Here is a 12,582-nt window from a genome sequence, read left to right as displayed (position 1 = left end):
CCACGGGTCGCGGGGTCATGCGACCGACCGGACGTCACAGCGCTGGTCACGAGGTCGGGTGGACCGGCCGTCACAAAACACCAGCTGGGCAGGTACACAGCACAGCGCCGGGTGAAAGGCGAGTCCGGTCGGTTGTTCTCCACGATACGGGCGATAATGTCACACGTGGTGTATGCCTAGATCTCTCATAACACGGATTACAAGGCCAGGTTGAGCACGGGCAGGGCGTACCTCACGGCATGGGCCCAACGACACAGGTGCAGTACAGACCAGAGGGCTCTCACACAGATCACAGGGGTCAGGCATGTTGCAGATTGAACACTCCCTACAATACTCGGCATAGGCGTAGGTTTCGCATCCGACATGGCTCCCCAACTTTCAGAGAATCCTGGGCGTTAACCCTATAGCGACCCTTTACCCTAAAACGACCCCACACCCTAAAGCGACCCTATAGCAGCCCTATAGCGACGCGCGGAAAGAATGAACATCAAATTAGCACTGGCATTCCCACTTCCCGGGACGTCTTCCGCCTATGATACGGGGTACAACGTCAGGTGTAACACAAACTTTATGCCTCTCACACTCCCCACACCACTCCAAGGTCACTTGCGGCCCATACCGCGAGTCTTCCCCAGCACGCGTCACAAGGCCAGCTGAGCTACAGACCGTGCGCTGCTCCCCAGCACGCGTCACAAGGTCAGCTGAGCCACAGACCGTGCGCTCCTCACCAGCACGCGTCACAAAGCCAGCTGAGCTACAGACCGTGCGCTGCTCCCCAGCACGCGTCACAAGGCCAGCTGAGCTACAGACCGTGCGCTGCTCCCCAGCACGCGTCACAAGGCCAGCTGAGCCACAGACCGTGCGCTCCTCCCCAGCACGCGTCACAAGGCCAGCTGAGCTACAGACCGTGCGCTCCTCCCCAGCACGCGTCACAAGGTCAGCTGAGCCACAGACCGTGCGCTCCTCACCAGCACGCGTCACAAGGCCAGCTGAGCTACAGACCGTGCGCTCCTCCTCAGCACGCGTCACAAGGTCAGTTGCGGCACCAGCCGGTGGTTCCTCTGCGCCCGCCCGAGCACGACTCATGTCCCTTGGCGACGCCCTGCTTAGTGTGGATCATCGATTCAACGCCGCATGCCCCTCCCCACAGCGAACAAAAAGCGGCCGGAACGAGAATCTGCGCCTCCTGACCCATACCGCGCGACCAACGCCAACAAAGCAGCTGGGCTGTGGTGCGGGAGGTGCGTGCTTGTGGGCGGCCATTTAACCACCACCCTGGGTCTTGTTTATTGGAGAGGACACGAGCCCACAAAGGGTCACCTGTCTTGAAGCACCTGGGGCCGGCGATTTTCCGTGGGTTTGTTCTCGTGAGGCTCCACGATTAAAGCCGTGTTCCATAAGTTTTTTGGATCGGAATTTGTTAAATAACCGTTTATACAATTCGTTGGTCAGCTTCCTGGCTCGTCTTGCCCTGGGTTGTTCCAGCCTGTCATCGCATCTACTGTAGACCAGCACCGACTGCTTGTAATCAGCACTGCTACTCACCAAATGCGTGCCTTCAAATGACGGACCGCCAGCGTAAACATGCGCTCCACAAAAATTGTTCGCGAGCAATATTCACTGACTCAAACACGTGTTAGTAGCCGAGATGGCGAGGACGGAGCAACACTGGCGCGCTCCCACACTGATGACCGGAAGACGGCGCAGCTTACAACACCAACCGTTGATAGCGCTCTCGAGGCTTCGACAGGGATGTGGCCACGGGTCATGTGTTGTGGTCTCTGATATTGCTGTGTTAGAACAAACACAAGCACGCCCGCGCACGAGCAGCTACAAACCTACACGTGCGCGTGCTACAAACCCACTTCGCACGATGTGATTAAGCTCCGCCATGTACGCAAGCGACGTTCGCAAGGCTATGATTAAGTGTTGGAACGTTTGGTTACTTAGTAAGATAACCGCCGGGATCAGCCCATCTCAGTTGTACGTTTTCTTCACCAGGCCAACGTGGTTGTGATCTCCCACTGAGCAGAGATCGTGAATGCGCATTTGGTCACTTCGAGTCTTCTCTCAAGCGTCGCATCGGAATCCGCGCGCCGGGCGCCGGCCGTAACCCACCCCGAACCATCGGAGTCCGCGCGCCGGGTGCCGGCCGTAAGCCACCCCGAACCATCGGAGTCCGCGCGCCGGGCGCCGGCCGTAAGCCACCCCGAACCATCGGAGTCCGCGCGCCAGGCGCCGGCCGTAAGCCACCCCGAACCATCGGAATCCGCTTGCCAGGCGCCGGCCGTAAGCCATCCCGAACCATCGGAGTGCGCAAGCTGGACGCCGGCCGTGACCCACCCCGAACCATCGGAGTGCGCACGCGAAGTGCTGACCTACCTCCCCGAACCATCGCTGCGGTGTTCTCCGTCCCGTGGCGCGGTGCGAGCGCGACACTCTGGCGTAATGACCTCGTTGGACACACGGTTCTCAGCACATCCGTCTATTGCACTGAATTACTGAGGAGTCGACAACTACACCGAACACCGTGCACGCAACGCTGCGATGGCACTGACACTTAGCAAACACGCTGCGATGTAAAAACAGATGGACGGCTTAGGAGCCTTCGCAAAACCACACCATTAGCTTTATGTAACAAAAACAGCGTCGTTCCACCCAGGGGCGCGGGAACTAAGGCGCCAGAAGCGTGTGTGGGGAGAGGGGCAATGCCTTCCAACATTCTGAGAATTTAACGTTGTCTCTATGAACGCTGACTGAACAGGAACAAACAAAAATGGCTGGCGGCCTTCATCGTAACACGTCCATGACCCTTGCCTGGTCCCACCAGCCTCCCCAGTTAAGTTTAGTTTGTATTCATTTACACACATTGACTTACACCCAACAAAGACAAAATAAACAAGATGCTAAAACAGATCACTGAGTAGGGAATCTACGGCTTCATCTTTGCAGTAAACAATGTCCCTCAATCTAAGCACGTGGAAGCGCGCATATCCATTTATCACTGACCTTGACGCCTTCTCATTGCTCATAAACCCAGGTAAAAACTACTGTCCTCCTAACCTCCCCGTGCCCCCTGCACCACAGGGCAGGCAGGCAGCCGTCCTGCCCGTGCTGCTCCACTCAGCCACGTCTGCAAGATCCGCCCTCCGAACTGTCAGCACACGGCCGACAGGCCCAGACTTCAAGGCTCCGCATCAAAACGTTAGTTCCTCATCGGCCGGCAGATGGGAGAAGTAGCGCTCCACTGTGGCAGCGGTCACTTCAGCGACAGTCGTGGGCTTCCATACCGGACTTTGGTCCTTGTCGACCAGGAGGGCCCGGACGCCTGAAGACCGATACGATACAGAATCAGCAACAGTCACGTCAACAGCATACAACAAAAAAGGAAAGCACAGAGGAATGACCAATGACTTCCACATAGAACTAATGCACATCATGAAATGTCGCACAACCCACGTCCATGAATGATTTCATTCTGCATTCACGGACCAGCGTTCTTGACGCAGTTTTACTTTTCATTCCAATTTTCATTCTCTCAAACATTCAAACATCGAAATATACACAGTCCTACTTGAACGCTATCCCACCGCTGTCAGCGAAACCGGACACACACTCGGACGTCCCTTCCCGACCCGTCCGCGCCGAGTCCAGCGCGGCTCCACGGCGCTCACCCTCATAGAAGTCGTGATCCTCGGCGAAGCGGTACGCCATCCGCAGCTCCATGCGCAGGCAGTCGGCCAGTGAGAGCGAGGCACCCCGCCGCAGCTGCTCGGTCGTGATCACCATGGCCGTCGGCGACATCTTCACGAGCGTGGCGTGGATCTGCGCCGCGGCACGGTCTCCGGTCAGCCGGCACGTGCCGGTGCTCATAAACAACAGCATTCGATCGCGTCCATGACTGCGACTGACCCCGACAGACTGATTCACCATTACCCACTAATGGTGCAAGCAAGGAAAATGCTGGTCCTGCTCTGATGCAGCCGGCGCACGCAGGCCGCGCCGTCGGACGTCGCTGATGACCAGCCAAACTTACAATTATGCTTGGAGGCTGCACGGGCTTGTGCAGTGAACACATCGCACCGCAGGAACGGCACATCCGCACTCAGCGCGTCATCAACAAGGCTCCCCGCCGCGTCTGCCTGACCCCGGACCTCCAGCATCCGCGCTCACCTTAGTGGCGAACTCTGAGCCGTCAGCCTGAAGGGCGGCCAGTATGTCGGGCACCGAGTCGCTGGCGAAGCAGCGGTCGATGGTGGCCAGGTGCGGAGCCAGCGAGAACGGCTTGCCAGCGTCGAACGCTGTGGACGGGCGCAGCTCGCTGAGGTTTGGGGCGTGCTGGCGGGAGGTCCTGCGCGGTCAGTGCTCCAGGCTGAGGCGATTGAGCTGACAGATAGCAGAAAAACTCCAGATATATGTGGATCTCTGAAGATGACCGCTCAGTGCTATCCTGCCTTGCAGTGATTAAACACAGCTGGACAAATACCGAAAAGACAGCACACGCGGCCCGCACGCAACGTCGGCCTGTCGTCAACAGTTGACCACACCTGGATCTCATATCCCGAGTGCCACGCACCGAACTTATCAGGAGCGGAGCTAACTGTCCGTGCTTACTAACCATTTCCATAAGTATGTGCCAGCACTTGCAGACACCTGAGTCGTAAGCAGTTATTCGTACCGCTCAGCCTTGCTAGTAGCCGCCCATACTAACCAGCTTTCTGTGAGTAGCTGTCGAGCACGGCCTCCAGCCGGGAGGCACCGGCCTCGGCTATCTCCGATACCAGGTCGTCCAAAGAGGCAGAGTCACAGACATGAGTCGAAATGCCCGCGTGAAGATTGTCACGGCCCTGGGGAGGGGAGCGAGTCAGCTGCAGGCGAGTCGACTGGCCTGCGTCTCTCAGCGCGCCGCGTGTTCCAGCCTGTGCAGGGGGTGGATTACGATGGAGACCGTGCAGACCACTCCGTGTCAGAGCGTCCCAGTCATCTGAAGAACAACCAAAAGCAGGAACAATGCAATTGCATATCATGTGGCTCCTGTCGTGGCAACACGAATTATCGGGAAACCGTTCAGAAAAGATAGAACCGTACTTATCATCAATCATGCACGCACCTCATACGTCATTCATGTTTGCCCGCCATTCTACACCCAGGTGGCTCGAAAGCGTCAGAGTGGTGAAGCCAAAGGCAAACCAGACCAAGAAAGCGAGGCATAACAAGATGGTATTGCGTATAAAGTCAAAACGTCTGCCGATGTGACCTGCTTGAGAACGGAGAATAATTCTGGGGCCGCATATTCGGGCCCACACATATACATTTATCAAGGTCACATAAACCCAACCTTAATGAAGGTCGGGAAGACACCTTACAGGACTCCGAGAAGCGTTCTTTTTTAAACAACACGTCTCGTGAGATATCCCCTTCGCGTCCCTTGAGCCTGACCAGGCGCTGCGGCGGTGACCCGTTCGACCCCGTGGGGTCGTCACCATCCCCCACCTTGAGCCGGTATCCACTGAGCGCGAGGAAGAGGCCGAGCCGACCGCGCAAACGCGGCAGGAAGTGCGCGCCGCCCACGTCCGGGAAGAACCCGATCGCCGTCTCTGGCATGGCGAACATTGTCTTCTCCGTGCACACCCGGTACTTCCCTGCAGCAGCCGGCCCGTTCATCTCATCACGCCATCACATTCAGATGCTCGTGTCTGTGAACTAGTGGACTAGTGTAATGAAATGACGAGCACCAACGACGTCCGCTGGCCGTCAGCCATCTCATCACGCCATCACATTCAGATGCTCGTGTCTGTGAACTACTGGACCAGTGTAATGAAATGACGAGCACCAACGACGTCCGCTGGCCGTCAGCCATCTCATCACGCCATCACATTCAGATGCTCGGTCTGTGAACTAGTGGACCAGTGTAATGAAATGACGAGCACCAACGACGTTCGCTGGCCGTCAGCCATCTCATCACGCCATCACATTCAGATGCTCGGTCTGTGAACTAGTGGACCAGTGTAATGAAATGACGAGCACCAACGACACCCGCTGGCCGTCAGCCATCTCATTACGCCATCACATTCAGATGCTCGTGTCTGTGAACTAGTGGACAAGTGTAATGAAATGACGAGCACCAACGACGCCCGCTGGTCGACAGCCATGGACCAGGTCAGACATCAGTCCGACTGGCGCCCACCTACTGAGCTCACCGTGCACGGACATGCCGCAGCCGCCACCCATCGTGATGCCGTCCTGCAGCGCCACGTACGGCACGGCCAGCGAACCCGTCAGCAGGTTCAGGCGGTACTCGTTGTGGAAGAACTGACGCGGCAACGGGTCGGCTTTGTCGCCTTGGCGGCCGGGCGCCGTGATGGCGACGACGTCGCCACCGGCGCAGAAGGCCTTCTCGCCTGCACCTGTGTCAGAGACCTTAGACTTAAGTCAGAGACTTTAGACCTGATGTGTGAAGTGAGCTGATAAGTGCTTAGTGGTGGACATAAATGCAAGCAATTAAAGTGATGCAACATTCAGCATGCAGCGGACAGCCATTGGCACATCAAAGCAAGTTTCAAACTTTGAAAAACCATGTGGACAAAAACAAGATATATGATGGGCACAAGAAGTGGCAAAAGAAATTGATAAAGAACCAATATCAATTCGGTTTTCCTTTAAATGATTCAAACACTCAGTTCATTTCATGGTGAACTCCCTGAAAGTCTTGAGTTTGTTATTTTCATGACCTGTTTTAACATTAATCAACTAATTTCACAATTCAGATGATGCTCAATATCCCATGAGATGACACACATATCCAATGTAACAGTGCATAGAAAACAGCAAATGGTGCAACAAAGCGGCCAGGAATGAATAACCTTTAATAATGACAAGCTCCATCTTCTTCTCCCACTCCATCAGCTTTGGGTGCATTGCCCGAATCATGTTCAGGGTCAGGGCATTCAGCTGCTTTGGTCGGTTCATGGTGATTATGCCTACATTATTCTGGACATTGAAGAGCACCTCATCTGACAGAGATGACATACACCTGCCCAAGGTGGGCATTCGTAACAATGTGCCTGACATTGCTCCTCGCAGGGCCATCTGAAAATGACAGGAAACCCTTTATAACAGTGATTCACATCAGGCGGTCTTTCATCTCAATCATTTGGTAATCAATGCCTTAAGTTTCTGCATAAGCTAGCTAGAAGATAAAGAAGCAACATCTCTGAGCAGCATTCTTTTAACCACCATTATGCTTTCCGGGATGTCTGATACCTAAGCAAATGCTCCACTTTTGACAGATGAACTTAAACTTGTGCTCAATTGAATGGCTGAAATGACTGAAAATGACTTGTACTCAACATGAATTATGATTCTTTAACAAAACCAAGAATCACCATACTTGTTTGTAAATCAAGTAAAACTTAGGCATATCTTATGACATACTGAGAGATCAGATTTAAAACTTGCCCAAACTAAATCAGCCAAATAGCAATGATTGAGGTTGAATCTGAGCCAGAACATACATGTCAATAAATATTCAAAGAAAGGTCATGAATGGGTATAGGAGTCAACTCATGGTTCAAACCAACCTTGAGATGCAAAAGGATGACAACTGACAACAGTAAAAGGAAACAAACTACAAAATTCCCTGCAGATAGCCCCCCCAAGCATTGTAAGAACATGGCAAATTCAAATCACATCATTGGAAAATCATATCAAGATGGTTGTGAACATCATCAACATTATTAAAGGGAGGCAGCTGATACCACAGCAAACATTAAATCATCCCGCTTTTGCAACTGGCAATTAACACAAAGCTGATAGTTAAATGTGGGTGAAGCGCTGCCTGTTCAACCTGATGGGTAAAAATAAGCACACCAAGACACAGCTTCTTGTATTTCAATTTCCTACCACCAGTATTACCGCAGATTGCCACAGCTTCTCGCACTGTAATTTCCTACAACCAGTATTACCGCAGATTGCTGAGTACTTGCTCGCTGATTTTTGGGACAATATTATTCAACCAGATATGGGCTGTGAACAAAATTATGAAAGATAAACAGATCAACTCCAATGACCAGCAACCCGCATAGGAAACTGGCAAGCACCCTACTATTATTGCCCTGTAGTCCAACGTGAACCTCGAAATTGCTTTTGTATCAATCGCGTCGTTTCCGTCCTCTCCATCCCACCAGCGTGCATATCGCAGATTGCTTTGAGTGACGTCACTGATGAAAGACGCGACCGGCTGTTTGAAAACTGCAGCATAGCACAGGAACCCGGACCTTCGATCATGGGGTGGTTTTCACTTTGGCAGTGCGTGTACACTCTTCAAAACGGAGGGCGGTTACGCACCGGGCTTATACACCCTCCAAAACAGAGGGCGGTTACGCACCGGGCTTATACACCCTCCAAAAATCTTGCAGATGGCTGTACGCCTCAAGCATACGCGAATTGGCAGCCCTGGAGGCCAGAAAGTGCAAAAATGTAGCATCCCGTGCGAAAAGTCAATTCTATGCGTGATCGACATCAAACGATCACGAAATCCATGAACTCGCTCTGGAACATTTATATTCTAATCACGAATTTTCGGCCGCCGGGCTCGCATCTCCAGGGGATGACTGGTTAGCGTACTGGTCTCGCATGCGGTAAGCCCGGGTTCGAATCACGACGGCGGCCGCTGTTAAGTGGGTGGCTTCGTGGTCTATCGGCGCGGCGTGATGATGCCAACTCACTTCACTTCGAAGCGGAATGAAATCTAGATAGGGCTTTTCATATCGGACAGTACCGTAGTTTCTAATGCTGGGGGAGGGAGTCCACACCCTACAGAGATATTGAGGATCCCGTGAGGGTTGACCGTAAATCTAACTGAGTGTGACACGCTGAATAGCCAGTGGAAATGACGCATACGACGGCGGAGGCATGTATAATTATGTTCGGCAACTGCGCGTAAAAAATCATCGGCGCGTATTCGGCTGCTGCTCAAAGGTGAAGGCACCAAGGCCAATAGCGAGGGAACCTAAGCGGTCATGGGTGCCGCAGGAGACCAACACCGTGGCTCCCGTCAACAAGTATGGGGTCCTCAAAGCAAGCAAAAAGAGCTCAAGACCAACGCGGTGGGCCCCTTAACGATCGTTAGCGCATCGACAGGCTGACCTATGAGGTCTGGTCATAGCACAGGATCCTCCGAGGAAAGGGGAATTGTTTGATACTTTAAATGAATATCCCTGTGCAATTAAGAGTGCACGCGCAGGTTTACAACACGAGTCTCGATAGGAGTGAAAAGTCAGCCGCAAATGAGACCAAAGGGAGAGAGCCCTCGATCAAAGCAGAAGGCCCCTGATCATCGAGTGTCTCCGTGCCTTACCTTTTAAGAGCCCTGGCAACGGCACAAGGCCCTTCAGGCAAGTAGAAAGTACCTGAGATTTATATGAAGGACCCCTGAGCAACTGAATGTTCTCTGGAATATGCGGCCCCGGAAGAAGCGTATGTAGCCTTTCGGGCAAATGGGAAGAATCCGTGGAGGAAAACCCGAGTGATCAACAGTGCCCAAGCACAGAGGCAGATAGCGTCCCAACAGCACATTGGGCCCTACGAAAAAATGGGAGGAGATCAAGGGTAACGTGGAAAGCTCCTTACCGATCAGATTGACGCAACAAGTGGAAATATAGGGACAGCCAGCCTACAGCGTAATGCCTCTAGACAGCGTAATGAGCCCCAAAATGTCCCCTAAGCAACACTCTCTCAATCAGCAAAGAATGAACTTCGTTTACGTATGAGCTCTTTACTTTTGCTAGCAATAGTTCTTGGTCATCTGTAGGCCCAAATACATCCAATTTTGTTGTGCTTTGGTTGTAAGGAAACTGCGTCCGTGCAGCCGGTTATGGGCCCTTTCGGAGCCTTTAGGTTCCCTCGGCATGGTTCATGGGACATGGTCCTGTGCCTCCCTCCCCCTCCCCCCCACCACCCTCTGCATCCGCCACCAGCCCGAGCAGCTGAATAAATGGGGCCCGCTAGGAACATAGGGCCATCCATTCAAATAAGAAATACTCACGACGCAATGTGTAGGGCTCTGAACGATCGAGTGCGCCAGACCAGGTTTACCTAAAGGGTCCCGTCAAGAGCCTGGGTCCTGCATTCAAATAGGAAATATTCAAGACCCATTGTACAGGGCCCCTGAATGATCGAGTGTGCCCGAGCAGGTTAACAAATAGGGCTCCCAACAAGAGCGTAAGGCCCTCCATGCGAATGGGAAGCACTGAAGACCCTAAGTAAATGGCCCCAGAATGATGAAATGTGCCCGAGTAGCGTACAAAAAGGAACCCGACAAGAGCACAGGGCCCTTCATTCAAATAAGAAGTACTCAAAACCCAGTGCGGAGGGCCCCCCGAAAGATGGAGTATACGCGAGCAGATCATCAGGTGACCCAGACAGGAGTTTAGGGCCCTAAATTTAAACACCAAGACCCAATATATAAAGCCCCCGAACAATCCGGTGCAGCCGAAGCGGCGAACAGATGGGGTCCCCGACAAGGGCGTGGGTCCCTCCATTGAGATAGGAAGTACCCAAGACACAATGTGGAGGGCCCCCGGATATTCGAGTGTGCCCGAGCAGGTTAACAGATGGGGCTCCCGCAAAAGCGTAGGGCCTTCCGTTCAAATGTGAATTACCCACGGCGCGATGTAGGAAGCTCCGAATAACTGAGTGCGCCAGAGTGGGTTAGGCAGGCATGCATTTTCATGCTTCGTCGTTTTGCGCGCCACCCGTCCGGACCGGAGGGGCTTCGCGCGCAGAGCGTGGGAAAACGAACCAGCCGGCCATGGTCGAGGGCTCCCCCCCCCCCCCCCCCACAAACAAACACGTCCATCAGACCGAGGGATGAATGCAGCTCGGCTCGACGATCCAACCGATTAGCTCACATCGTCAAAACAACGCCAGGTGCTTCCCCCAGAACAGCCATGACGGCGGCCCCACCTGCCAAAATCGTCCATCGCGCCAAGAGAAAAGGAGGCGAGAGCAAGCGATCGGCGAAACAACATGAGCACAGGAACGTGCAAATAGCATGTTATGAGGATGTTGGCTGTTTCGCTCCAGCGACACCCGCCGCGCCGGCACCGCCGTCGCCCCAGATGCCATCAGAAGAGCCACGCCACGTGGGAACTGGGCCAGAACGGGACGCGGAGGGCCGGCCCGAGGCGAGAGCGGGCGGGCCTTGCGTCGTCGCCAGCAACGCCACGCCCGAGATCTGGTCTAGGGGCACGTCGAGGGCCGGACTCTGAGGGCGGTGCATGCCGGCCCGTCAACACATTTGACGGAGGTGGCGAGGCGGCAAACCCATTGTATCACGCGAGAAGACGAAGGCAGGCCGACCCATTTGAGAGGTATCGAAAGTCGATAAAACATCATGCGAGGGGCTCCGGAGGGAGAGTACGGTGCCAGTGAGTGCGCCCGACGCCTACAGCTGCATCTCGAGGTCGACGCTCCAAGGCCCCAGCTCACAGCGCCCGGCTGTGACATTCGACACGGCGTACCACGGTCACCGGCGACAGTGCACACGATGTGAGTGCCCAGGCTGTTGACCCTCTCCATCCCACCGGGCCATGGACGGCTGGCGCTCCGAGCGTGCCCTTTCACCCCTCCCCACCGGGTGGCGCAAGCCACGGTTATCGGATCCCTCCCGTGGAGCTGGGGAAGGGGGAGGGGCTCGGGTGTGAGAATGCGTAAGGTGCCCCGCGGCTCGACGCTGAGCTCGCGTGAAGCGATGGACTGGTGTGTCGCTGCGCGCGAGTGATTTCCTCGTTTTCTTGCGTGTGCGTAAATATAGATGACGGTTGGCATTGCAATGGTTTAGTGAAGGAGCGAGGCTGGATGAGGTTGGTTCGGGCGGCGAGAGGACACTCGGCCCGGCGTTGGGCGGTGCTGTGTCCGGAGCTCTGGATGCATGCCTGGGCGCAGCGGCCCGTTCGTTGACCCGCCCCGTAGCTGTCTGGAGTTTGCCGGTGGAGGAGGTCATGTAGAGGCGCTGCGGCTTGTCTGGACCCTCGCATGTTGTCGTCGTCGCGGCCGGGCGTGGCCTACGGGCCGCGCCGACATGTCACCGGAGGTCTCCGGCGGCAATGGCGGTAGAATGCGGGTTAGGTGGACGGTTCACCTTATCTGGTTCCCTTCGTTGTTTTTTTCTTCAATAACTGGAGGTGGCCGGGCCCTCACGGGTTCGATCCAGCGCGCATGCTCGGTTTCTCTCACGACCACGCTGCCTTCTCTCCATTCGTCGTCGATCGCTTTGCCTAGGCCGGTGGACTGCATAGTCTCATGGGACTTCCGCACAGACCAAGGTTCTTTTTCCCGCCAACTGGGCGTTTGGCCTTCCACTCCAGCTGCCGGTTGTGTGTGTGTGTGCGTGTTTTTTTTTTGTTTTTTTTAGACGCCGAACTCCCGCCGGAGCACGGCCAGCGCGCATGCGCGATCCGCTCACAATCACGCTGCCCTTTTGCCATCCGTTTTGATCGTCTTGCCGGGTCGATGGACGGGATGGTCTCGCCTGACGTCCGCGCATGCCGGACGTCCGCCGGACGTCCTCGCGGGCTCGCT

General features: G+C 54.8%; 1 protein-coding gene across 3 annotated transcripts; it reads right to left on the bottom strand.

The window, feature by feature from the left end:
* Nucleotides 1-2,469: 2,469 nt before the first annotated feature.
* On the bottom strand, nt 2,470-8,121 carry LOC119093059 (3-hydroxyisobutyryl-CoA hydrolase, mitochondrial-like). 3 transcript variants are annotated; one of them, XM_037215952.1, is made up of 8 exons: nt 8,105-8,121; nt 6,864-7,089; nt 6,201-6,407; nt 5,494-5,642; nt 4,712-4,847; nt 4,174-4,301; nt 3,675-3,825; nt 2,470-3,328 (listed from the first exon to the last, which is right to left on the bottom strand). In XM_037215952.1, the coding sequence occupies exons 2-8, from the start codon at nt 7,087-7,089 to the stop codon at nt 3,198-3,200; spliced, it is 1,128 nt and encodes a 375-aa protein (XP_037071847.1). In that variant the 5' UTR covers nt 8,105-8,121; the 3' UTR covers nt 2,470-3,197. The 3 variants fall into 3 exon arrangements, with proteins under 3 accessions (XP_037071847.1, XP_037071846.1, XP_037071845.1); XM_037215951.1 differs by lacking the exon at nt 8,105-8,121 and adding an exon at nt 7,915-8,091; XM_037215950.1 differs by lacking the exon at nt 8,105-8,121 and adding an exon at nt 7,965-8,091.
* Between the last annotated feature and the right edge of the window lie 4,461 nt (nt 8,122-12,582).

Source organism: Pollicipes pollicipes, unplaced genomic scaffold (assembly GCF_011947565.3).
Source record: "Pollicipes pollicipes isolate AB1234 unplaced genomic scaffold, Ppol_2.1 Scaffold_397;HRSCAF=446_pilon_pilon_pilon, whole genome shotgun sequence".
NCBI classification, from domain to species: domain Eukaryota; kingdom Metazoa; phylum Arthropoda; class Thecostraca; order Pollicipedomorpha; family Pollicipedidae; genus Pollicipes; species Pollicipes pollicipes.
Note: the sequence above shows the minus strand (reverse complement) of the source record. Positions and strands in the feature narration are given on the sequence as shown.

Coding starts and splice junctions, on each gene's coding strand:
- LOC119093059 (XM_037215952.1), bottom strand. CDS start 7,089: ATGGCCCTGCGAGGAGCAATGTCAGGCACATTGTTACGAATGCCCACC. Junction 5,643..6,200: donor CTGCGGCATGTCCGTGCACG/GTGAGCTCAGTA, acceptor CGGCTGCTGCAG/GGAAGTACCGGGTGTGCACG. Junction 4,302..4,711: donor CAGCTACTCACAGAAAGCTG/GTTAGTATGGGC, acceptor GCCCGTCCACAG/CGTTCGACGCTGGCAAGCCG.